Source organism: Somniosus microcephalus, chromosome 4 (genome assembly GCF_052327205.1).
Source record: "Somniosus microcephalus isolate GS21.2 chromosome 4, FLI_Smic_1.0, whole genome shotgun sequence".
NCBI lineage: Eukaryota > Metazoa > Chordata > Chondrichthyes > Squaliformes > Somniosidae > Somniosus > Somniosus microcephalus.
In genome coordinates, this window is record NC_140990.1 from 253,043,162 (window position 1) to 253,068,871 (window position 25,710).

General features: G+C 45.9%; 1 protein-coding gene across 1 annotated transcript in view; it reads left to right on the plus strand.

The window, feature by feature from the left end:
* Positions 1–25,710, plus strand: part of ubr3 (ubiquitin protein ligase E3 component n-recognin 3) — a 381,077-nt gene that overhangs the window by 100,927 nt on the left and 254,440 nt on the right. The window contains 3 exon segments of the mRNA XM_085986233.1: positions 2,179–2,275; positions 8,936–9,077; positions 9,711–9,815. Coding sequence (XP_085842359.1) covers positions 2,179–2,275; positions 8,936–9,077; positions 9,711–9,815 — 344 coding nt within the window.

Below are 25,710 nucleotides of genomic sequence, written 5' to 3' on the forward strand. Positions count from 1 at the left end.
TTGCTACAAGTAGAATCATAGAAATTTACAGCACAGAAGGAGGCCATTTGGCCCATTGTGTCTGTGCTGAAAAAGAGCTATCCAGCCTAATCTCACTTTTGAGCTTTTGGTCTGTAGCCCTGTAGGTTATGGCACTTCAAGTGCATATCCGAGTACTTTTTAAATGCAGTGAGGGTTTCTGCCTCTACCACCCTTTCAGGCAGTGAGTTCCAGACCCCCACCACCCTTTGGGTGAAAAACAGTCTCCTCAACTTCCCTCTAATCCTTCTACTTTAAATTTATGCCCCCTGGTACACCTCACTCAAGTCTCCCCTCAGCCTCCTCTATTCCAAAGAAAACAACCCCAGCCTATCCAATCTTTCCTCATAGCTAAAATTCTCCAGTCCTGGCAATATCCTCGTAACGCTCCTCTGTGTCCTCTCTAGTGCAATCACATCTTTCCAGTAATGTGACCAGAACTGTACGCCGTACTCTAGCTGTGGCCTAATTGTAGTTGTGGCCTAACTGGTGTTTTATACAGTTCAAGCATAACCTCCCATCTCTTATTAGCCTTGGCTAATAAAGAAATAATAAATATACGTTTACTGGGACTTAGGGAGTTAGTTGTGCTAATTTTTTCTGATTTTCATCAAATAAAATGTGCATCAGATTATGGGCATTATTCTGATCAGTTATTCACAGTTTATAGGATAAAATGTTTTTGAGAAATGACTTGTGTTTGGTTAACTGCTCTCTTTTTTGGGGGAAAAATTAGGTTGCTTTGTACCTCCTGTTAGGGGGGTGCTAGCAGGGCACAAAGCCCCTCGTGCCTGGGCGCAGCACCGCTAACGCCTCCTGCGAAATTCAGCAGGAGTTTAGCGGCGGCTGCAGCTGGTAACGCCCTGTGGTGCTGCACATCATCGCTGTGTGCAGCGTCCCGTTTGCGCCCCCCTAACCTATTGCCGGACGATATGTCTGACCGGTTCAGGGGGCGTTTTGGCAGCAGCAGCAGCGGCGGCGCAAATTAAAGGGCAGGTGCCGGTCGGCCATTTTTCTTTTGGCCGACTGCCAGCACCTGCTCCTTCTGTATGTGGGGTGCCGGCCGTGACCGCTGTTTTCCCGGCACCCCGCTCCACGGTGGTCCAGCAGGGCCCTGGTGCGTGCAGCGCTAGGCCCCTCCCCTTTAATCGGGGGAGGAGGCCTGCAATGAGGTGGCGCTGTTGCACGTAGCGCCGCGAAATTCACTGGTAGCGCCCCAAGAAGGAGGGAGAGCACTTTTCAGTAGTGTCCCGCCTTCAGCTTAGGGCGCTACTACTGAATTTACGGCGCAGGGGCTCTAACTAGCGCCCCAGTGACGTTAGCGCCCCAAAGTGGGGGGTGCCTCTGAATTTTCCCCCCTTTGTGTATTAAATGGCATTGGGTAAGTCTGCAGCTTTATATAAAAAAAAGTTTCCAATGTATAATTTTACAGTATGAAATCACTATGCATCACATGGGAAATACAAGTGACTATTGGTTATTTTTGTATTTTAGTACTTTTGTTTCTCATCACACTCTCCTCTCTGGTTAGCCCTTCTGTATTTATTAAAATTGGCAGTAGCACACATCTGCTTAATGGGAAGGTCAATTTAAAGGAAACATTTGTTCAAGCAATTTTTTTCTTCATTTTCCTCTCCCTGGGTCCATTGTACTGTGTTTGCTTAGTGGAAGATTGTGTAAAGGGAGCAATCGGTTCATCAGAGGAATATTCTGTGCACTTTTTTTTATTTCATGTTTATGCAAGAAATACACTGCCGCAACAGCTGCTCTTTTCTATAGCAACTGAAAAGGTCATATGGAATACTGCAGTCGAAGCTTCTTCACATTGCTACACCCTGCAGAATTCTTTCTCGGACAGCATTGCCATGTGGTGTATTAAACAGAAGTAAAGCGATATGGATAACCATCACTTGCTCCACTGGTACCCCAGCACTATTTGCTTAGATCTTACAGGAAGTTATGGTGGTGAGGCACCTGTCCTTATTACTGTTGCCTCTGTCTGCACCTTGTTAGTGTGCCATATAAATATAATCATTTTTTGTATATTATAAGAACAAAAATTTAGGGTTAATGCAATTTTTCATTAAAAGATTGTACCATATACTCTGTTCTTTAATGGCGTTCGCAAATCTGTGCTGATTGTTTTCGTCCTTTGATCAGCTGATGTCTGGAATGAAGAGTTTGACCCGATTATGGTGATTCTAAGAACAGTATATCGCAGAGATGTTCAGTCTGCAATGGATAGATACATGGGATTGTAAGTATCTTATATACTCTGTATTGTATAAAACTGTTTCAATAAATTGAGGCAGCAAGGTTTACTATAACATGCTTTGTTTGCAGTATTTTGTTTCTGGTTGAAAATTTTATTAGATTTTGTTGTAAATGCACTCTCTTTTAATAAGCTTACATTTCTAGTTTTGTAACAATTCTATTTTTTAATGAAATATTTTCTGTAAATACTGTAGAGGTGTTGCGACAAGGCATATTTAACACATTAATACCCATGCATTATGGAACAAATTGAACCGTATGCCAATATGAAGTAATGTTGCATTTAATTTATTGTCTCAAATTGTTCCCACCACTACCATTACGAGTGATGGAACTGTAAGCACTTCACCCTAATCTGTGTAGCTCCGAATTCTTTTTAGAAGGACACAGCCTGTAATTGTAGAATAAGCTTGCAGTAATTACTGTTTGCAGTGATTCTGGAGATATAAGGGTCAGTTTTTTAGTGGCAAAACTGCATTGTGTTGAATGCTGTACTTTTCCAATCGCTTGTAGTGATCAGTACTAATTGGTTGTGCTGGTCATATTCCAGAGAAGAGCCCAATTTCCCACTTGTTACTCCTGTGCTGCACTGCATAGCACCTTTAAGAGTTCTTTGATCAACTGCTTTTCCTTTATTCTTGACTCTACCCTTTATATAAAAAAAAAAAATTAAAAAAATGCATTACAGATCAGCCTTGATTTAATCCCCAAACTGGTGCTTTGACCAGAGTGCTTTGACCAGGTAGCACACTCGCCTCTGAGTCAGAAGGTCGTGGTTTCAGGCCCCACTCCAGAGACTTGAGCAGTACTAAGGGAGTGCTGCACTGTCTGAGGTGCCATCTTTCGGATGAGACGTTAAACCGAGGCCCCGTCTGCGCTCTCAGGTGGACGTAAAAAATCACATGGCACTATTTCGAAGAAGAGCAAGGGAGTTCTCCCTGGTGTCTTGGCCAATATTTATATCTCAATCAACACTAAAAACAGATTATCTGGTTATTCTCACATTGCTGTTTGTGAGATCTTGTGCACAAATTGGCTGTTGCGTTTCCTACATTATAACAGTGACTACACTATAAAAGTACTTCATTGGCTGTAAAGCGCTTTTGGACGTCCGGTAGTCATGAAAGGTGCTATATAAAATGCAAGCCTTTTCTTTTGTTTAAAGGCCACTGAGTAATATTATTGAATAACTGTGCATCAGTGACTGTAAGTTTAAACAGCTGATAGACAAGTTTTAATACTGTACATTACCTGAACAGTCAACCTGGAGAATAGTTCTTAAATCGAGGATTCTACATCAACTATTTAAACTGTTGGTCAGCATTGCTCAGCTATTCAATAATGCTACTCATTGGCATTTTAAGCACCTAAACAGCATTTTGTAAAAACAGAAAATGCCGGAAATACACAGCAGGTCAGTCAGTCGACATCTGTCAAGAGAAAAGCCAAATTTTGCCATTTGGAGTGTGTACACTTTATCTGAACAGAATTGTGTCCGGCAGAGCTCATTCTATGCCAGAGGAGCAGCATGCCTGAATTGAAGCGATCCTAACAAAGAATATGGCTCTAGCAACTGTTGCCTCCACGGTCTCTAAATTGTCAGACTGCTTATCCGACATCCAGTTCTGGATGAGCAGACGTTTTCTCCAATTAAATATTGGAAAGATCAAAGCCATTGTTTTTGGTCCCTGCCACAAGCTCCGTTCCCTAGCTACTGACTCCATCCCTCTCCCTAACATCTGTCTGAGGCTGAACCACACTGTTCGCAACCTTGGTGTAATATTTGACACTGAAATTAGCTGCCGACCACATATCCGCAGCTAAGAACGCCTATTCCCACCTCCATAACATTGCCTGTCTCCGCCCTTGCCTCAGCTTATCCGCTGCTGAAACTCTCATCCATGCCTTTGTTACCTCTAAGCTTAACTATTGCAACGCACTCCTGGCTGGCCTCCCACGTTCTACCCTGCGTAAACTTGAGGTGATCCAAAACTCGGCTGCCCATGTCCTAACTCGCACCAAGTCGCGTTCACCCATCACCCCTGTGCTCGTTGACCTACATTGGCTCCCAGTTAAGCAACACCTCGATTTCAAAATTCTCATCCTTGTTTTCAAATCCCTCCATGGCCTCCCCTCCCCTCACATCTCTGTAATCTCTTTCAGCCCCACAAACCCCCCACCCCCCCAACCGAGGTATCTGCGCTCCTCTAATTCTGCCCTCTTGAGCATCCCTGATTATAATCGCTCAACCTTTGGTGACCGTGTCTTCTGTTGCCTAGGCCCTAAGCTCTGGAATTCCCTGCCTAAACCTCTCCACCTCACTACCTCTGTGTCTTCCTTTTAAGACGTTCCTTAAAACCTACCTCTTTCTGCCCTAATTTCTCCTTATGTGGCTTGGTGTCAAATTTTTTGTCTCTTAATACTTCTGTGAGGCGCCTTGGAACGTTTTCCTACGTTAAAGGTGCTATATAAATACAAGTTGTTGTTGTATCCCCAAACACGGATTTAGCATCACTGCGAAGGGATTGAAAGCTGTCACCTCTTTTACATGGCCGTCTCAAAGCGTAGGTAAATTCATTTCTCTGAACAGGTGAAGAGTGGCCACAGCAAGGAAATTTTTTTCCGAGAAGTTCAGAAACAAATGCTTTTACAGGACGCAAAGATGGCATCTTTGGGCCAGAAAACAAATCAAGATTGTACCACTTTGTCCTCATTAGGACTGGAGACTCTGACACATTCTGAACCTAAGGGTCATTCTGAAGAAACTCATGATAATGTTCATGGTGTGTGTCGGCCTCATCAACATCCATGGTATTCACAAAGTCATTTTTCATAGTGGCAGCCCTTCTCAGACAGTGGAACCAAAACCAACTAATATTTGGGCAATTGGTTCATTGGCCTTGAGGCTACTGCCATGAATTTGCATGCGAGACCAATTTGTTCATGTCAAGAAAAGTCCAAGCTACAGGCAATGCTGGATAAATTCTTAAGCATTGAACCCATATTGCTCGAGGAGTTCTCTCATTTCCACTGGTCCTTTTTCAGGACTTAGCAACTTGAATGCTCGCTCTTCTGGAATTGCAAGGAATCAGTGGTCATATCAAGGAAATTTTCTCCCGAGAAGTTCCGAAACATTTGATCATTGTACCAGATGGAAAACTCTTTGGCTCCACGACTTACAGGGTGCCAGGGGTGGGTGTTTAGCGTTTGGGGGGTGGGCGGGTGGCGACATTGGGCAGGGGAAGGTGGAGAGGTAGGTCGGGGTTGTTGAGTTGGGGGGGTGGTCTGATTGCGGTGGGGCAATTGCAGGGAGTTTAATAGCTTGCTTGGTGGGCTGGCGGGAAGCACTCTTGTGCCTCCTGGCTCAAAATCAGTGCTGGAAAGGCACTTAACAGTTCGATCCAACCTTTCTTGCCTCCCTTCAGTTGCCGGGTTTCCCAGGCCTGGGAATCCTGGCCGGCCAACGTTAAATCTGAAACAGGTAACATCTGAGGCACGCAGCCTCATTAAAATGTTAAATGAGGGACCTGCCTCTGGCGAGCGGGTTAGTTGCTCACATCCCCGACCCGCCTCTGTTAAAACCGGAAATAGGCGCATTGGAGGTGGTTTAGGGTGGGGTTTCCCATTATTTTATTTTTTACCTCACCATGTTGGAGGCTCTGGTGACAGCTTCAGTGGAACTTCAGACTGTTACCATCATGGCTATGGAGTTCAGCATGTCCTCTGGCTTTCAAAGCATGAACTCGGCGTGGATAGGGGGTTTGAGAAAGTCACATCGTTCCTGGACATGCTCTTGCGCAGAGCAGTGGGCGTGCTGAGTCGCAGCTTCGTGAGATTGGCATTGGTTCCATGGAGAGGCACATGCTGTCTTCTCTGAGGACAGCAAGCCTGCTCCCTTGCCACACTTTCAACCTGTACCTTTGTTGGTGCCAGACAACCAACTGCGGCTGTTTCCCTCGGCGGTAGCCTAGAGACTGCAGCCAACAGCTGGGCCCTTTGCAGCCAGAGCTACCCTAGGTCGTCCATCATGCCTATCTAAGGAATCCTCAATGGAGGTTCAGCAATCTTGCACCTCCCTTGCTATAATCACTCGGGATCCAACTCATAGGAGCACTAGAATAGGTAAACAAGCCCAGAAGACAGGCACGAGAGCTTTGCACAAGGGTGATTTATAGTTTTCTATGTTCAGTATAAGCAACTGTCAAATGAAGAGTGTTGAGGTATCTTGGTGGTGTAAACATTTTTTTCCCTTGGATTGCTGTTGGTCATATTTTTAGCCAGGTAAGGGCTAGACCCGTGAAGTTGGATTAGAGGGGATATTGAGGACTGGTGCAGGATGAAGGCATCACGAGTACTGCCAGGATACTGGGCACAGACCTGCATAATTTGTTGCCTATAGTTGCAGTCAAGTTGCACAAGAGGGACTGTTGGTGCATTGTGGAGGGAAGGGAACATTTATGAGCATATCATCAACGAGTTTCTGCCTGAGAGCTCTGGCAGCACTGCTGGCCCTTGTTCTTCCTCTGCAGCCTCAGCTTCCTGATTTTTTTTTTTTCTCCCCACCACCACCCCCCTTCCTGTTCCTCAACCTCTTCATGCTCTTGCAACTCCAATACTTGCCTCCTTTGCACACAATGTTTTGCACCACGCAGCACACAATGTCTTAACTTTATGCTCTTGGCTGTATTGAAGCATGCCTACAGATCTGTTGAGGCATCGGAACCTTTGCTTGAGGAGGCCGATGGTCTGCTCTGAGAACCCTGGATCTAGCGTGTCTCTCATTGTATGTATATTGTGCATCTGTGCTCGGGTTCCTGATAGAAGTCATGAACCAGGTGTTCAGGGGAGTGCCCTTGTCCGCAAGCTGCCAGCCTCTAACCTGATAGTCTGGGTGAAAGAGAGGGGATATTGAGGACTGGTGCAGGATGAAGGCATCATGAGTACTGCAAGGATACTGGGCACAGACCTGCATAATTTGTTGCCTATCGTTGCAGTCAAGTTGCACATTTGATGAAGAATATCCTTTCTTGTATTAGAGGGCTTGGTTTTGTGTGGGAGCACATAGGGTCATATGGATGCAGTTAATGACCCCCTGCGCCTGAGGAAATCTAGCCACTCCTGCAAAGCCCACTGCTCTCTCTCCTTGCTTGGCAACCTCTATTGTGAAGATAATCAATTCTTGCCACCTTGCAAACAGTGTACCTGTGACCTCCTTGATTGCAGTATACACAGGAAACTGAGATATATTACTGATGTCACTTGCTGGATGTTGAAAGGAGCCCAAAGCATAACAGGTCAGAGCCACAGTGATGTTCTTGGCCACATGCAGCGCCAGGATGTCCTGGTGTTGGGCTGCAACTCTTAGTTTAGTAGGTGGCAGCACTCAGTTACTGCCTTCCTAGAGTATTGGAGCCACCTAACGCACTGCTCCTCTGTAATGTTGAGGTAGGAAATCCAGTTCCTGCCCACCTTCATAGTGTAATGCCACCTCCACCCTGCACTATTTCGCACTTTTCTAGCAGCCTGTGTAGTTCTCGGCTGTCTTCCTTGCTGCTGCCTCTCCTCTTCATGTTGCAGTTCCAAAGGCAGACCAGGTAGTATAACCATTTTGGGAAGGAAATCCAATCAAACACTGGCCCTTGCACTGCTAAATTAGTCAAAGTAGTACCAGATTCATGCTTGGAAAAAGGGGCACAACAATGTTGAAATTCTCTCAGGGCAGCAAGTTGAACCAAGAACTGGCTGCATAAAGAAGCTGCTGTGTAGATGAACATATTGTACAGTAAGTGTGTGTCTGCAGGTGCTACTTCTTTGTCTTGTGCTCATGACTGATGCTTTCCTCAAGAGACAAAGTACTTTTCTTCAGGGAATATAGGCCAAGTCATGTGGGTTTAGTCACGTGCCTCTTAGCACAAAGCAGACTTGAACTTTGGCTAGTTTTGGTTCTTTCAAAGAACAGGTCCTCCATAAACCACTGAGTTCTGATAGATTTCACCACCACATAGTGAGCTTTGTTAGGTTACAATTGGGACAGCCCTTTTAATTCTGTATAAATGTTCATTTAAAAGGCACATGGACAACTTGCACTGGTAGTTTCTTAGTATTTCTTTTCTAATTTGAATTTATTTTGCCTTAAAGCCCAAATAGCTAACCTTTTTAAAAACAGAACCTGGAAAGTGCATTTGACAGCAACAAGGAGCTATGAAAGATTCAGGTGCTCTCTAAAGGGTAATAATTAGAATTTTTTGCCAGCAAATATCACATTTTTTGTAATGTTACTTTACTAGTACTGAATCAAGCTGTTGAGATTTTTGATATATAGCCTGCCACTTGACTAAATATTACATAGTTTTCACACTGGAACAATTTAATTGTAAATTGAACGGTCACTGCCCTGAGGCAAAAAAGGCGGTTCAAGGCAGGTGAAAACACAATTCTATATTCAGTGTCCTTCACATTTCTAATAGGCACGTGCTGGTATGTTAATTAAGTATTTCTGTTTCTTATTGGTGACGGAATTAAAAACAAAGTCAAATATGCTTTTATACTGTTCCTTGCCTAGGTATAATTTCTAATGATTTATATATATTCTCCATCTCCATTTAGTAATGTTCTATAATTTCATTTTCTACTCCTTTGACAGCCTAAAGCAGACTGGAAAATTCTGTGGTAACCCATGGCCACCATATCGGGAGAGAGCACCTTTAAATCCCAGTTACAAAGGTCTGATGCGAATATTGCACTGTAAAACTTTGCACATTGTGCTGTTTACTCTTCTTTACAAGGTGAAGTATATTGTATTGGATTCTAACTAGACACATTAATAGTGTTGAACTTCATGAGGGCATACAGTAATCATTATGAAATATTAACTGAATATAAATTACATATTTATGTTGACTACAAATCTTGTCCTATCCAATCAATGTCTGTCCAGTCCTACTTCTGATCAACATTGTCAGGCAATAACTGTAATGAGAAGTTACGAATGAATTTCTTTGCAGTTCAGATATTGCAAAACATGGACTGGGTTTACCACAATGATGCAGAGTAATTAAAATCTTCTGTTAATTTCTACATATATCTGCTTTGGTGAATGCGCGAGTAGTTATATTTTATGGTGTTAGAGTCTACCCCTATTTTTGGCTACTTGAAACGTTAAGTTGTCTCAAATTGATTTGTCTTTTTTTTTAAATCTCAAACAAGTTTCTCATTGAAAATGTTAAATGGGGCAAATTTTTCTCAGTGCGCAGTAAGTATGGAACAACCAAAGTGGTTAGCATACAACGTTCTCTATAATGGAGAAATCTTCACCAGTCTTGCCGATTTAATTTAGTGTTTCTGGATCTGACTATTAAATTAATTATTCATTGAAAAGAAGTAAATGCTAGTTTTAGGATTGTGGTTTATTTTTGTAGATATCGATGGATCACCAGAATATGTCGGAACATATACTATGTATGGTATTATACTTGATCGAGCTGGGTCTAGACAACTTACCAGAAGAAACAGTTGAGGAGGAGGTGGGTGAAACGCCTGGACAAAATAAACTAGCTTCAGATAAGCCTTCATGCAATACTAAGCATATCAATATACAATACTAAACCTGAATAGGTAAAATATAATTTGTCCATTATACGTACTTTTGGAAATCCTTACCTTTTGAGTAGATACACTACAACAAGTAGAAACAACAGTTTTCTGGCTCTAATGCTAAAATATTTGAACATACAAAAAATGGCTGGTAGGAAAAGACCAGCAGGTCCATCTAGCCTGTCCCATACAGTTGTGATGCCTTAAATAAACATGTGGCCAGGACTATAAAACTGATTAATTGTTAACTTCCTCCAATAATGCTCAGGAACAGTTTACACCTCGTAGTGTAAGCAATCCAAATATTAAAACCGTAGCTGGACTTATTTTTTTCCTTTAAGACTCTTTCCCCCCCCCCCCCCCCCCCCCAGTTTATTTTATAATTTAATTTCCACATCCAAATTGCCTCGTCGCATAGAATTTCCTGGCAGAGCTGATCATCAGCTCCCAAGCTGTGGTCAATGGCCCACTGAAACTTGCAGAAGATACATAAGTCACCAAGGTGGCTGCTTCCCATTTTCTTTTTCCTACTCTTCATGTGAAGAAATGCCTAAAGGAAATAGGCCCCTCATAATTTTATACACATCGGTTAAGTCTCCCCTCCACCTCCTTTGCTCCAAAGAAAACAGCCCCAGCCGATTCAATCTTTCCTCATGGCTAAATTTCTCCGGTCCTGACAGCACCCTCGTAAATCTCCTCTGTACCCTTTCTAGTGCAATCACATCTTTCCTGTAATGTGGTGACCAGAACTGTATGCAGTTCTCTAGCTGTGGCCTAACTAGTGTTTTATACAGACCCTCCTTGCTCTTATATTCTATGCCTCGGCTAATAAAGGAAAGTATCCTGTATGCTTTCTTAACCACCTTATCTACCTGTCCTGCTGCCTTCAGGGATCTGTGGACATGCACTCCAAGGTCCTTCTGTTCCTCTACACTTCTCCGTATCCTACCATTTATTGTGTATTCCCTTGCTTTGTTCGCCCTCCCTAAATGCATTACCTCACACTTCCTCCAGATTGAATTCTAGAATCCAAACACTCTTGTAGTAGGCTATTGGTATATTTTAATACTTGTGTGTGAAAAGAACAAAACATTTATAAAATATTGTTTTATGTTGTAGTATTAATTACTATTGGCACAAAAAGAAATGTAAAACAGCAGATGCTAACTCTGCAGGTAAAGGAAGTTCATAGTTCCAAAATTTGAGATTTCAGGAAAAAATAATTAGATGACAAGTTTGAGTTTAAGTGAAAAATCAATTTGAAAGCTATTTAGAATATTGTATAACTTAGGATTTTGTCAGGAAAAATAAACCAGAAGTTAAATGTGCTGTACTATAGTTTTATGTATCCAAGTTAAGAGCAGTGGTAACCCGCTTCTTTGCCTGAGGGTACTGGGACAGATGGCGTTAACTGCTTGTTTTATAGATGAGCACTTTTTGTGATGCCTTTAGGGAAATGAGCAGGTGTTTTGAATAAAATGTGGTGCAAACTCCTTCAGCCAACATAGATGGAAATTGTTCAACTACGATATTTAACAGCTTGAAAAAGATGGGTCTGAACATTGCTGATTATAATTCTTTTTACCCAAGATACAATTATTTTGTACACTCATTGAAAAATGTAGTTTGATAAAAAGAATTATGATCAGCAACACCTGCTTCACTGTTTTGTCAACCTGCTGAGCAGTTTGCTAAAACAATGATTTGTACCACATTTTACTCATAAGATATAATAAAAATTTGGAGTTTTATCTGAAAAAGTGTAACTTGGGTATAATTTATATAGCACCTTTTTAATGTAGAAAATATCCCAAGGCACTTCAGGGAAACACAAGGAAAAATATAGTGGAAAAGTCAATTGATCAGCTGCACTTTTTTACATCATGCAACAGTGAGACTATCTTTGGAGCTATAGACTTGCAGCTAGACTTGTTAAATTGGGGTCAAGAGGACAACCCTAGTGTTCAGATCCATTCATAACTTCTTTAGTAACAAAGCCAGCCCATGCCAGCCAACACCAGGACCTGAACAACGTCCAGGCTTAGGCTGACAAGTAACATAGGCGACACGCAAGTGCCAGGCAGTGACCATCTCCAACAAGGAAAAGCCCGACCAGCTCCCCCTGATTGCCAACGACGCCACTATCACTGAGTTTCCCACCTTCAACCAGAAGCTTTATTGGACAAGTCTTAGTATTTAGAATTTAAATTCACTTAATTAAATAAATCTGGAATAAAAAGCTAATAGGCGACCATGAAACTATTGGATTGTTGTAAAAACCCATCTGGTTCACTAATGTCCTTAAGGGAAGGAAATCTGCCGTCCTTGCCTGGTCTGGCCTATATGACTCCAGACCCACAGCAATGTGGTTGACTCTTAACTGCCCTCTGAAATGGCTTGGCAAGCCACTCAGTTACAAGAAACAATATTAAGAATAAAACTGGTCGGACCACCCGGCATCGACCTCAGCACCGGCTACTTACACGACAACGGCATACCCAGCCCAGTCAACCCTGCAAAGTCCTCCTCACCAACATCTTGGAACTTGTGCCAAAATTGGGAGAGCTGTCCCACAGACGAGTCAAGCAACAGCCTGACATAGTCATACTCACAGAATCATACCTTTCAGTCAATGTCCTGAACTCCTCCATCACCATCCTATGGTATGTCCTGTCCCACCGGCAGGACAGACCCACCAGGGGTGGTGGTACAGTGGTATACAGTCGGGAAGGAGTGGCCCTGGGAGTCCTCAACATTGACTTCGGACCCCATGAAGTCTCATGGCTTCAGGTCAAGCATGGGCAAGAAAACCACCTGCTGATTACCACCTATCGCCCTCCCTCAGCTGATTAATCAGTACTCCTCCATGTTGAACACCACTTGGAAGAAGCACTGAGAGTAGCAAGGGCAGAGAATGTATTCTGGGTGGGGGACTTCAATGTCCATCACCAAGAGTGGCTCGGTAGCATCACTACTGACAGAGCTGGCCGAGTCATGAAGAGTATAGCTACCAGTCTGGGCCTGCGAGAGGTGGTGAGAGGACCAACACGAGGGAAAAACCTACTTGACCTCGTCCTCACCAATCTACTAGTCGCAGATACATCTGTCCATGACAGCATTGGTAGTAGTGACAGTCATTGTGAAGACGAAGTCCCGTCTTTACACTAAGGACACCTTCCATCGTGTTGTGTGGCACTACCACCGTGCTAAATGGGACAGATTCGGAACAGATCTAGCAGCTCAAAACTGAGCATTCATGAGCGTTGTGGGCCATCAGCAGCAGAATTGTATTCCACCGCAATCTATAACCTTATGGTCTGGCATATCCCTCACTCTATCATTACCATCAAGCCAGGGGACTAACCCTGGTTCAGTAAGGAGTGTAGAAGAGCATGCCAGGAGCAGCACCAAGCGTACCTAAAAATGAGGTGCCAATCTGGGGAAGCTGCAATACAGGACTATATGCATGCTAAAAAGCAGAAGCAGCATGCTATAGACAGGGCTAAATGATCCCACAATCAACAGATCAGATCAAAGCTCTGCAGTCCTGCCACATCCAGTCGTGAATGGTGGTGGACCATTAAACAACTAACAGGAGGAGGAGGCTCCATGAATATCCCCATTCTCAATGATGGTGGAGCCCAGCACATGAGTGTAAAAGACAAGGCTGAAGCGTTTTCAACCATCTTCAGCCAGAAGTGCCAAGTGGATGATCCATATCGGCCTGCTCCTGAGGTCCCCACCATCACAGAAGCCAGTCTTCAGCCAATTCGATTCACTCCACGTGATATCAAGAAACAGCTGAGCGCACTGGATACAGCAAAGGCAATGAGCCCCGATGTCATCCGGGCTGTTGTGCTGAAGATTTGTGCCCCAGAATTAGCCGCGCCTCTAGCCAAGCTGTTCCAGTACAACTACAACACTGGCATCTATCCGATAATTTGGAAAACTGCCCAGGTTTGTCCTGTCCACAAAAAGCAGGACAAATCCAATCCGGCCAATTACCGCCCCATCAGTCTACTCTCAATCATCAGCAAAGTGATGGAAGGTGTCATCGACAGTGCTATCAAGCGGCACTTGCTCACCAATAACCTACTCACTGATGCGCCGTTTGGTTTCCGTCAGGACCACTCTGCTCCCAACCTCATTACAGCCTTAATCCAAACATGGACAAAGGAGCTGAATTCCAGAGGTGAGGTGAGAGTGACTGCCCTTGACATCAAGGCAGCATTTGACCGAGTGTGGCATGAAGGAGCCCTAGTAAAACTGAAGTCAATGGTAATCGGAGGGTGGGGGGGGGGGGGAACTCTCCACTGGCTGGAGTTATACCTAGCACAAAGGAAGATGTTTGTGGTGGTTGGAGGCCAATCATCTCAGCCCCAGGACATCGCTGCAGGAGTTCCTCAAGGCAGTGTCCGAGGCCCAACCATCTTCAGCTGCTTCATCAATGACCTTCCCTCCAACATAAGGACAGAAATGGGGATGTTCGCTGATGACTACACAATGTTCAGTGCCATTCGCAATGAAGCAGTCTCTGCCTGCATGCAACAAAACCTGGACGACATTCAGGCTTGGGCTGATAAGTGACAGGTAACATTTGTGTCACAAGTGCCAGACAATGACCATCTCCAGCAAGTGAGAGTCTAACCACCATCCCTTGACATTCAATGGCATTACTGTTATAAATCTCATCATCATGTAAAAACGACTCATGAAATAACACTGGATGGCCAGCTGGTGGCGCCGTCCAAGGAGTATAAATACTCGGGCGTGTCCCAGCTTGCCCAGGGACATTTTGTAAGACAGGAACTAGTGAAGTACAACTAGACCTCCATGTTATGAAACAAGTTGGTTAAAGCCTTGCCTTATACTCGAACCAAGTGCGTAGTGAGTTTTATTACGTCAATTACCATCTCCAAATCCCCCACCATCAACATCCTGGGGGTCACCATTGATCAGAAACTTAACTGGACCAGTCACGTAACTACTGCGGCAACAAGAGCAGTTCAGAGGCTAGGTATTCTGTGGCAAGTGTCTCACCTCCTGACTCCCCAATCCTTTCCACCATCTACAAGGCACAAGTAAGGAGTGTGATGGAATACTCTCCACTTTCCTGGATGAGTGCAGCTGCAACAACACTCAAGAAGCTCGACACCATCCAGGACAAAGCAGCCCGCTTGATTGGCACCCCATCGACCACCTTAAACATTCACTCCCACCACCACCGGCGTACCGTGGCTGCCGTGTATACCATCTACAAGATGCTATGCAGCAACTCGCCAAGGCTTTTTCGGCAGCACTTCCCAAATCCACGACCTCTACCACCTAGAAGGACAAGGGTAGCGGGCACATGGGAACACCACCGCCTCCAAGTTCCCCTCCAAGTCACACACCACCCTGACTTGGAAGTATACCGCCATTCCTTCATCGTCGCTGGGTCAAAATCCTGGAACTCCCACCCTAACAGCACTGTGGGAGTACCCTCACCCCGCGGACTGCAGTGGGTGAAGAAGGCGGCTCACCACCACCTTCTCAAGGGCAATTAGGGATGGGCAATAAATGCTGGCCTTGCCAGCAACACCCACATCCCATGAACGTATATAAAAAAAAATAGTAGTTCACCTCCTGACGCTGCAAAGCGCCTCCACTATTTACACAGCTGAAATCAGGAGTGTAAAAGAATACTAACCATTCACCTGGATGGGTGCAGTTACAACAGGACTTAAGAAGCTCTATAGCAGAGCAGTCCACTTGATTGGTGCCCCTCTCACTGGCCTCAATATCCACCCCATCCACCACTGATGCACTGTTGCTGTATTATGTACTATCTACACGATGTACTGCAGCAACGTGCCAAGCTTGCCTCAACACATCTCAGCCCAGTCACCTCAACCAAAAAGGACAAGAGTAGTAAGATCGTAGAAATGTGATGATCTCCAAGTTCTTTGCTGAGTCACACATCATCCTGACTTGGACATTTACTGCTGCTCCTTTATTATTGCTGGGTCAAAATTGTGGAAAATCCCTCCATAATACCATAATAGGAGCACCTTCAGAAGAAGGACTTCAGCTACTTCAAGGAGAAGGGCCACCGCCACTACCTCGGTAACTAGGGATAGACAATAAATATGGTTTTAGCAGGTTTGTCCATGTCCTGATAAATAATTCTGAAAGAACTTATAACAATCTTTTTCCCTAGAAAATTAACAATGGAGAATAATCTAGTAAAACACCTTTCACAAATTATTTGTTATTTGATAGCAGTCTTGATTTTTTTTGTCCCTGGTTTTTAATTTTCAGTTTGAAAAAAATAATTTCCAGAATTTGGTTTAAAAGGAAGAAATCCAAATAGAAATTGGATGGTTACAGGAAGGATTAAAGATTTTCTTTTATTTTTTAGGTGAAAAAGACAGAGAAATCCATTATTATAAAATAATCCGACAGAAAATGACAAACTTTAATTTATTGTTTGTTTTCTTGGTAGCATAGTGTTTTTATGTTCCTTTACTACTTGCCTTTTTTGATGCACTAAAGAGATGAGAGAAAACTATGTCTTGAGCCTGTTTCGCCATTCAATTAGATCATGGCTGATCTGTACCTCAACTACATTTACCTGTCTTTGATCCATCTCCCTTAATACCCTTGCCTAATAAAAAATCTGTTGCGATCTCTCTTGAAAATTTCAATTAACCGAGCACCACAGCCTTTTGGTGGAGTGAATATCCCATTTCCACTACATTTTATGTGAAAATGTGCTTCCTGATTTCACTCCTAAATAGCCTAGCCACAATTTTAAGATTGTGCCTTCTTGTTCTGCATTCCCCCACTAGAAGAAATAGCTTATCTGTATCTACTCTATCGAATTCCTTTTATCCTTTTTGACAGGGGTGTCAAACTCATTTTATATGGTGTGTCTGATCCAACATCCTGGCACTTGACGAGGGCCACATTCAGCAAAAGCTATTTGGACACACTGAGGTAGAAGTGTTTTGGCTGCTTTTTGGGCATAAAAGGGCTGCAATGTATACCAATTTCTGGGTGCGAGGTACTGCACCTGAGCTGTGTCAGCAGCATGACAGCTGCCATATAGTTCTCACTGTCTTTAGGCATCCCTGGCTACCACCTGAGATTAGTGGATTAATTTAAATATACAAAGAAGGGTTCTGAACCTGTTTGATCACCCTTCTGCAAAATGCGTGAAAAACTAAGTGAAGCATGCACCATGCATGCTGTGACTAATTTTTCCAGTTCTACAGTGGCCTAAACAATGGTCCTTAAAGTTCCCCTGAAAAAAATGGCAGTTAAAGTTTTTTAAATTTCCCCTTCTGTAAAGTTGGGAGGAGCAGGTTGCTCCTCCCAGCTCTATGGCACCACTGTGGGCTGCTGCCAGCTTGCACTCCGCCCTCCTGCATTTTCCAGTTTTACTTAATTTCACATATTACTGCATCTTGCTTCACTATTTGATACTGAAGCTGTGCACATTAAAATAAAAACTTGGAAAACCTATTAGGGTAAATTTAATTTAATCATGTTATGGTGAAATAGTAATTTTTTGAATTATTTTGTTTAAAACCTTTTTGTTTTGGAGGGATGCAATGATGCATGAAAATCTCTTCAAAAATGTTTTGTGATTCGATTGGCTCACTTATTTTTAATTGTTAGTAGATTCTCCTGACTGGTCATTCAAGATTGATTGTTTCCATAAGTCTTTTGTAGTTTCTCTCAGTATTCGAGCCACTTACCTTGCTTTTGATACATTCACTACCTCTTAAATTCTGTTTGTTGCTGTTTTACTTTGAGCCAATTAACATAGTGTGGCAGTGAAATGTTGACCTAGGATTTCCCATTATTAATGTTACATGTACGAGTAATTAAACTATTAGTTAAAACGTAATGTAGGAAGTGTGTGTTACATGCCGGACTTTTAAAATATTACTAGCAGATAAATAAATTTCCTGGCCTACTTCCAGCACTTGATACAAACAAGACTTCCTACAGATTTTATGAATGGATTTTAATTTATCCTGAATAAATACCGAGTACCTCCTGAGTGAAGTGACGAGTGTTAAATGCTGAAATTGCATTTTACCAGGGTATGCCTGTTCCTGTAATCTTACAGTTTTGGGTTACCACAAAATGATGTTTTGGATTAACATTATCTATTCCTCTAAGTATCCCATGGGATTAAAGGGACAGTGGCAGCGTGGATACGTAATTGGCTTAGGGACAGAAAGCAGAGAAGTAGTGGTGAACGGTTGTTTTTCAGACTGGAGGGAAGCATACAGTGTTGTTCCCAGGTGTCAGTATTAGGACCACTACTCTTTAAAAAAATATATTAACGACTTGGACTTGGGTATACAGGGCATAATTTCAAAGTTTGCAGATGACCCAAAACTCAGAAATGTAGTCAACAATAAGGAGAATAGTAATAGACTTCAGGAGGATAGAGACTGGTGAAATGGGCAGACACATGACAGATGAAATTTAACATAGGGAAGTATGAAGTGATGCATTTTGGTAGGAAGAATGAAGAGAGGCAATATAAACGAAATGGTACAATTTTAAAGGGATGCATGAACAAAGAGACCTGGGGAGTGTATGTACACAAATCTTTGAAGGTGGCGTGACAAGTTGATTAAGTTGTTAAAAAAGCATACAGGATCTTTGGCTTTATAAATAGAGGTACAGAGTACAAAAGCAAGAAAGTTGTGCTAAACCTTTATTTAAAAAAAAAAAAAAACTGGTTAGGCCTCAGCTAGAGTATTGCCTTCAATTCTGGGCACCACACTTTAGGAAGGATATCAAGGCATCAGAGAGGGTGCAAAAGAGATGTACTCCAGTTCTGTGGAGAAGCTGGAGTTGTTTTCCTTTGAGCAGAAAAGGTTAAGAGTTAGATTTGAGATAGGTGTTCAAAATCATGAATAGTTTTGATAGAGTAAACAAGGGTCGATAACCAGAGGGCACAGACTTAAGGTGATTGGCAAAAGAACCGGAGGCGACATGAGGAAAACACTTTTTACGCGGAAAGTTGTTATGATCTGGAATGCACTGCCTGGGTGGTGGAAGCAGATTCAATAGTAACTTTCAAAAGGGAATTGGATAAACGCTTGAAGGGGAAAAAAATGACAGGGTTGTGGGGAAAGAGCGGGGGAGTGGGACTAATTGTATAGCTCTACCAAAGAGCTTGTACAGGCATGATGGGTTGAATGGCTGCCTTCTGTTTTGTACGATGCTATGATCTATCTCAAATCAACATTTTTCTATTCCTCCTTCATAATTTAGTCCTTTGACAAATTGGAGCATTGCTCTTCTCTGTACTCCTTCTAGTGCAGGGATGTTTTTCTTGTGCTTTGGTGATCAGAATTGAACACACTACCCAAGAACAACTGGTCCAGAGCACTATAGGAAGTGACTGACTGACTGAGAGCACTTCTGTGGTTGTCTGGGTTAAAAAATGTGGTCTGGAAAACTAGCTAGGTATTTCATGGGGAGAAAGCAGGGACAGGGTACTGAATTTGGATGATCAGCCATGTTCTCATTAAATGACAGAGCAGACTCGAGGGGCTGAATGGCCTACTCCTGCTCCTATCTTCTATGTTTCTGCCACCTGGGATTGGACTAAACCAGTTCATGAACTACTGTATTTCTACTTTGAGACAGTGACATTGAGGTCCTGATGTGCAAGATGATGATTCTGCTCATTTTGGCCTCAACTGGAATGGTGTTTGAATTTCATGCCTTGTGACCTTAGTTTAATATAGAAGTGAAGATTATTAATGTCATTTTTTATGCAAAACAGGACACCAATCTAATTTTGTATGTTTATAGGTAGTAACCATGTGGACTAAAATGACAGTTCCTGAAAATCTAGTTTATTGTTTGTTTCTGTCTCCTGGAATGTCAAACTAGTCGGTGTAATGTATCCACTGGTATGTCAGTTAGGAGAGAAATCCACCTGAGAAACTTAAAGCCTTTTTGGAATGGGTGCTATCCCAACAGTGGTTAATTTGTAAGCAATTTTGGAGATCTTCAAAGCAGTCGCAGGGGGTTATCCTTAGACTTTCATTAAATATTGCTGCCATCACCTGAGGAGATGCAATTTAAGAGATGTCCTGATCTCGACTGACTTTTTAGTCTTACAGCTGGTACTCTTTTAAAAGTATAGGTACTTTAGCACAGTTGTTTCTTGCATTTGCAGAGAGCGAATGAAGGAAACAGGTGGATTATTTACTGAAGGTGTCGTAGCCTTCATACTTCAAGGACTATTTTTGAACCCTTTTCTCTCTTGATAATTAACTCTATAAGGGGGCAAAATTGGGTCGCGCCCCTTTTGGGGCGCTAACTTCGCCGGGGCGCAGCGCCCTGAAAAAGTTAGCGCCCCCGCGCACGAAATTCACTGGTAGCGCCCCAAGAAGGCAGCGGGGTGCTACTGGAAGCGCCCCATCTCCCTCTTGGACGCTGCGGCACGTTGCACCACGGTACTGCAGGCCTTTCTCCCCTTATTAAAGGGGAGGGGCACCCAGGGCCCATCTGGGCCACCAGGGATCAGAGTGCCGGCAAAAGAGCCCGGCACTCAAGTGGGGTGCCGGGCTCACGGAGCGCAGCCGGCACCCCATGGGGGGGGCTTCACAGGAGTCTGGGGACAGCAACAAAAATGGCCGCTCAGCACCTCCCCTTTAATTTGCGCCGTCCCGACTGCATGTACGCCCCCCTAATCCTGTCTGAGATAGCGTCTGGCGGTAAGCCAGGGGGTGCTACCGAAAATCGCGAGCGGGGTGCTGCGCATGGCGATGATGTCATCGCCGGAGGCGCAGCGCCGCGGAGCGCTAATGGTTACCGCCGCTGCTAACCTCCCGCTGAATTTCACGGGAGGCGTTAGCGGTGCCGCGCCAGGGTGCTAGTTGCTTAGCGTCCTTTTAGGGCGCTCACGGGAGGTGCAAATCCATCAAATTTTTCCCCCTAATGCTTTTGTAAATTTGGTCTCTTGGAAAATCAACCAATATGTAATAAGATTATATCTGAACTGGAAAAGATGAAGGAAATATTCTTTGCTTAAATGTATGTGCTGATTTGGCTTCTTGAAAACACAGTGGTGCTGGAAAGGACAAGTAGTGGGATAAGGCAACATGTTCTTAAAAGGATAAGCATTCCAGAAGACTTTCCTTTGGGCCAGCAGTGGCATTAGTTCATTGAGTTCTGTTCTTAGTGTAATTTTTTTAAAATTACTAAATGGGATTTGGGACAAAGATTTTCAAACTGGCTGCTTTTATTTATACTTTTGGGAAATTTCCATCCAGAGTAATTGATTGTTTATTACACTCATTGGCCTAGAAATTCAGTTGCGTGCGCCAGCCGTTAGCGCCTTAGGAGGAGTAGATCTCGAGCGCTAGGCGCTTAGCGCCTGGGCGCAGCGCGATCTGCGCTTCGCCCCAACTTCAGTAGACATTTAGCGCCGGCGCAAAGTGTTTGCGCGCGCTCAGCTGCGCGCGCAGCTTATGACGTCATTTCGTCGTGCAACGCCCTTTGTGCGCCCCAAACCAGAACTTCAGTCGCGCCCGCCCAATGTGGGCGTGGCGGTGCTAAGAACTGAAGTGGAACGCAGCAGAGGCCCTGCGGGCCTCGGGGAGCGCTAATTAAAGGGCACTTACACTGAACTATAAAGGCCAGCCATTTTGCTGCAATGACTTTTGTGCAACGGATTTCTGGACAGAGACCAAGGAAGAGACCTTACTGATCTGGCCCAACATAGGAGAGGTATTTTTGGCTTCTGGCCAGAGCTTGGAAATTTGCCTCATTGTGATTTCATTGTTTGCAAGTATATTATGGGGTTCCAACCCTCAGTTCCAGCATTATGTGCGAAGGGCTCGCAGACGCTGTGTGAGAGGGGCAGCCATGCCTAGACGCAGAGGGGGCATCAGGCGTCGGCAACGTAGGCCTTACCCACTCAGGGAATACCGCCAGCAGGTGTCCTATCTCACCATGACTGCCGCGCAGTGTTAAGAGGCTGCGCTTCAGAAGGGAGGTGGTTGCAGAGACCTGCCAGCTGCTTCACAGAGATCTGCGTCCACAGCTGATGTGCAGGATGTCTCTGTCGGTGGAAGTGAAGGTCACGGTGGCTCTGAACTTCTATGCAAGCGGCTCCTTCCAAGCCGCTGCTGGGGACATAGCGAACATATCCCAGTTTGCCGTGCATCGCTGCATCCGGCAGGTCACCGATGCCCTTTTCACAAGGAGACACCAATTCATCTCCTTCCCCATGACCCTGGAGAGGCAGGAGCAGCGTGCAGTCGGATTTGCGAGGATCGTGGACTTCCCCATGGTGCAGGGCGCCATTGGCTGCACGCATGTGGCTTTGCGGGCACCTATCGACAATGCCGAGGATTACCGCAACCGGAAGGGCTACCATTCCCTCAATGTACAGCTGGTGTGTGACCACAGGCAGCGCAGCCCAGCTGTCAATGCCCGCTTTCCAGGCAGCAGCCACGATGCATTTATCCTGCGCCAGACTACTGTGGCTGACATGTTCCAGGCACAGCCTCCCCCAAGAGGATGGCTTATCGGGGACAAAGGCTATCCTTTGTGTACATGGCTCATGACCCCGCTCCGCGCGCCCAGGACCCCTGCTGAGGAGGCATACAACGAAAGCCATCAAGCCACAAGGAACATCACAGAGCAAACGATTGGCGTCCTCGAGCAACGGTTCCGCTGCCTGGATCGCTCCGGCGGATCTCTGCAGTATTCGCCGGATAGAGTGTCCCAGTTCGTCGTCGTTTGCTGCATGCTGCACAACCTGGCTATCCGCAGGACTCAGGCACTGCCACCTCACGTTGGACCACCACCTCAGGAGGACGAGCAGGAGGACCATGAGGAGGAGGAGGAGGAGTACCAGCCCAGGAGGGAGCCACAAGGTCCAAGGGCCGTCCGTCGGCGGCTTATTGAACGACACTTCTAGGCCCCCTGTCAGGGAATGGCTTGTGGCACTGAAGGGACATGAATGCAGCCGCTCCGCAAGCCCTCAGCCGGTTAACGCAACAACCACTTGAAACATCACACATGGACAAGCTGAATAAAGAAAAAGCTTTATTGAACAAACTCAGGGCCCTTCCCACATGAAACCCAAAAACAGACAACACCCCCAAAAAACAGTCAAAAACATATCTCACTCCCACAACCTGGGGAGGAATAACAAAACTTGTCCATCCAAATGGCCTTCATCCTCGGCCTTACCAAAAGAACCCCCCCCATAGACAACACAACCACCCCCATATAAAAAAACATTTGCCAACACACTCTACTTTGTGTGCCGAGAGGGCGAGTCCTTGTCCAGCCTTTTCCGGCCCCTGGCCGACCTGCTGCTCCGCCTCAACCTAGGCCCTGTGGGTGCTGCAAGGCTGGGGGAAGGCTCCTGAGGGGCACATTGCGTGACGGCAGATGCCCTTGGGGGTCGGCCTAGACGAGCTCTGGCCCTCGTGGGGCCGGCTGCTGACTGCTGCAGCTGTGGCTGGGCAGCATCAGTCTCTCCAGCAGCTCGTGGCAGCTTCGCTGGGGGAGTGGCAGTGGCGGCTGCCGCAATGGGGGCAAGCTGGCTGATGCCAGGCTCTCGCTGCTCGCCTGAGACACTGGCACTCGGCCGGGCTGGCACTGCAGCAAGCGCAGCAATCTGCTGAAGGCCAGACCGCTGTGCTGATGCAGCGCGGCGGGTGCCCTGTCGATGCCTGGCCGAGACAGCGAGTGTGGCAGCAGTGAGTGCCCGTACTGCCCTGGTCTGTGCCCGCATCAGACCAGCCAGTGACTGCACGGCACCACTGATCAACTGGCCACTCGCTGCCCTGAATTCGGCCCGACTCGCGTCCTGTGCTGCCCCGAATTGTTCGAGACCCCTGGCCTGTGCTGCCCCGAGTTGTTCGAAACCCCTGGCCTGTGAGGCCCCTAAATCGGACACACTATGAGCCAGGGACTCGATGGCCTCAGGCAACCGTGCCACAACCCCCATGAACTCGATGTGCCGGCGATCCGAGTCCGCGGACATTTGATCGAGGAGGCGCACCTCCTGGGCGAGGACCGTCTCCGGACTGGAGGCCGGACTCTCCCTCTGGGGAGAAGGCCGCCGACCTGGCCGACCCTTCCCGCGTGGCTCGATGCCACTGGGCACAGGAGCTACACCCCCCTGCAACACTTCCCCCTGGCTCTCCTCCAGGGAAGACGTGTCCCCTCCATTGCCATCCCCTGGCGCGGATGAGGGTTCCCCCGATGGGCCGCCTTCCTCTTGCTCCTCCTCTTCCGAGGGACTGGCACTGGCAGCTTCAGGTACCTCCTCCTCACCAGCTGAAAGCAGGAAGGCACAAGAGTAGCTTTAGAGTGAGGACAGGGCGTCAGCGAGGGAGGCATGAGTGGTGGCATTCAGCGCATTGGTCGGACAGTGGCAAAGGATGTAGATCTGAAGCGCAAGGGGAACGAGAGAGGTCCAAAAGGTCATGTCCTTACCATTGGGGCCCAGCACAGGGTCGGCATCTCCACATGCAACGGGGCCAATCAGCCGGCCACCCATGAGTCGACCCACGCGCTCCTCCAGGTCACTGAGCTGCTGGAACTGGGGACGGCCTCCCCCGGTGACAGTCCGGCTCTTCAGATTCTGGGCCAGCTTGGCCTGCAAGAGAAAGGACGGCCTCTAAGTACAGTGTGGTGCCCTGTTGTTGTGTGCACTGCCTCCCATGGTCGAATAGCTTGGCCAGTGCGGTGCCCTGTTGCTGTATGCACTGCCTCCCATGGTGGAATAGCTTGGCCAGTGTGTAAAGTGCAGAAAGTGCAATGGATGTTCATGCCAGTGCCATAGCTGCTGGATGAGGGCTGGCCATTAGGGCTTTGAGGTCCCTTTGCCCATAATGTGAGGTGCACATGCAAGGATGAGGAGGACACTGGAAAGGGTACTCACCCTGACAATCCAAGTGAGGTCGTTAAACTTTTTCCGGCATTGGACACCAGTCCTGGGGACATCGCAGGTGGCTGTGACCCTCTGGGCGATATCCCTCCAGGCTCTCCTGTACACCCTGGTGGCAGGCTTCTTGCCACTGTCCGGGAACAAGATATGGCGTCTCCTCTCCAAAGCCCTAACCAGCACCTTTAAATCATGGGCAGAGAAGCGCTGCGCTCGCTCACGGGCCCTCTGCATCCTTCCTGGCGCTATTTCTCTCCAGCAGCAGCGTTTAGGCCTAGCTGGAGGGCTGCAGTATCCAGGGCGTGGCAGCAGACCAAGTCGACCCTTCCCCCTTTAAGAGCTGGCCGGCGCCAGGGTGTCTGCTGTCAATCAAGACATGACCGCACCTGCGCTGCGCCCGGCCTCGGCGGTATCAGTCTGCACCGCCGGCTTAGCGCCTAAAGATAGCCGTGCATCGCCAGTTTTAGCGCTCGAGCAAACTCCTTGGCCAAAGCTACTGAATTTCGGCGAAGTGGCCTCCACTTTCCGGCGGGCGCAAACTTTAGCGGCCGCCCGACTTTACCGCCCCAAAAGTGGCTATACTGAATTTCTAGGCCATTGTGTTTAACGCACACACTGTGGTTCAGTAAATTTCTGTACCTAAAATAAGTTCTATTACGAATAGGGCTGTACTTTTTTCCCAGGCTGTTAATTTTACGGAGTCCATGAAAACCTGTGAATTCCACAGTATTTTACACAGATTTTAGGATACATTGTCGGCTTTCATGTGGTACCAACTTTTTGAAACTTCGTGGACTCCATGTCACAAACTAATCTTGTGGGAAAAACGTACGTAATGGATGAAAGCCATTTTTTTTTAATACTGCAAAGTTGCACCACCTTTAAGTGTA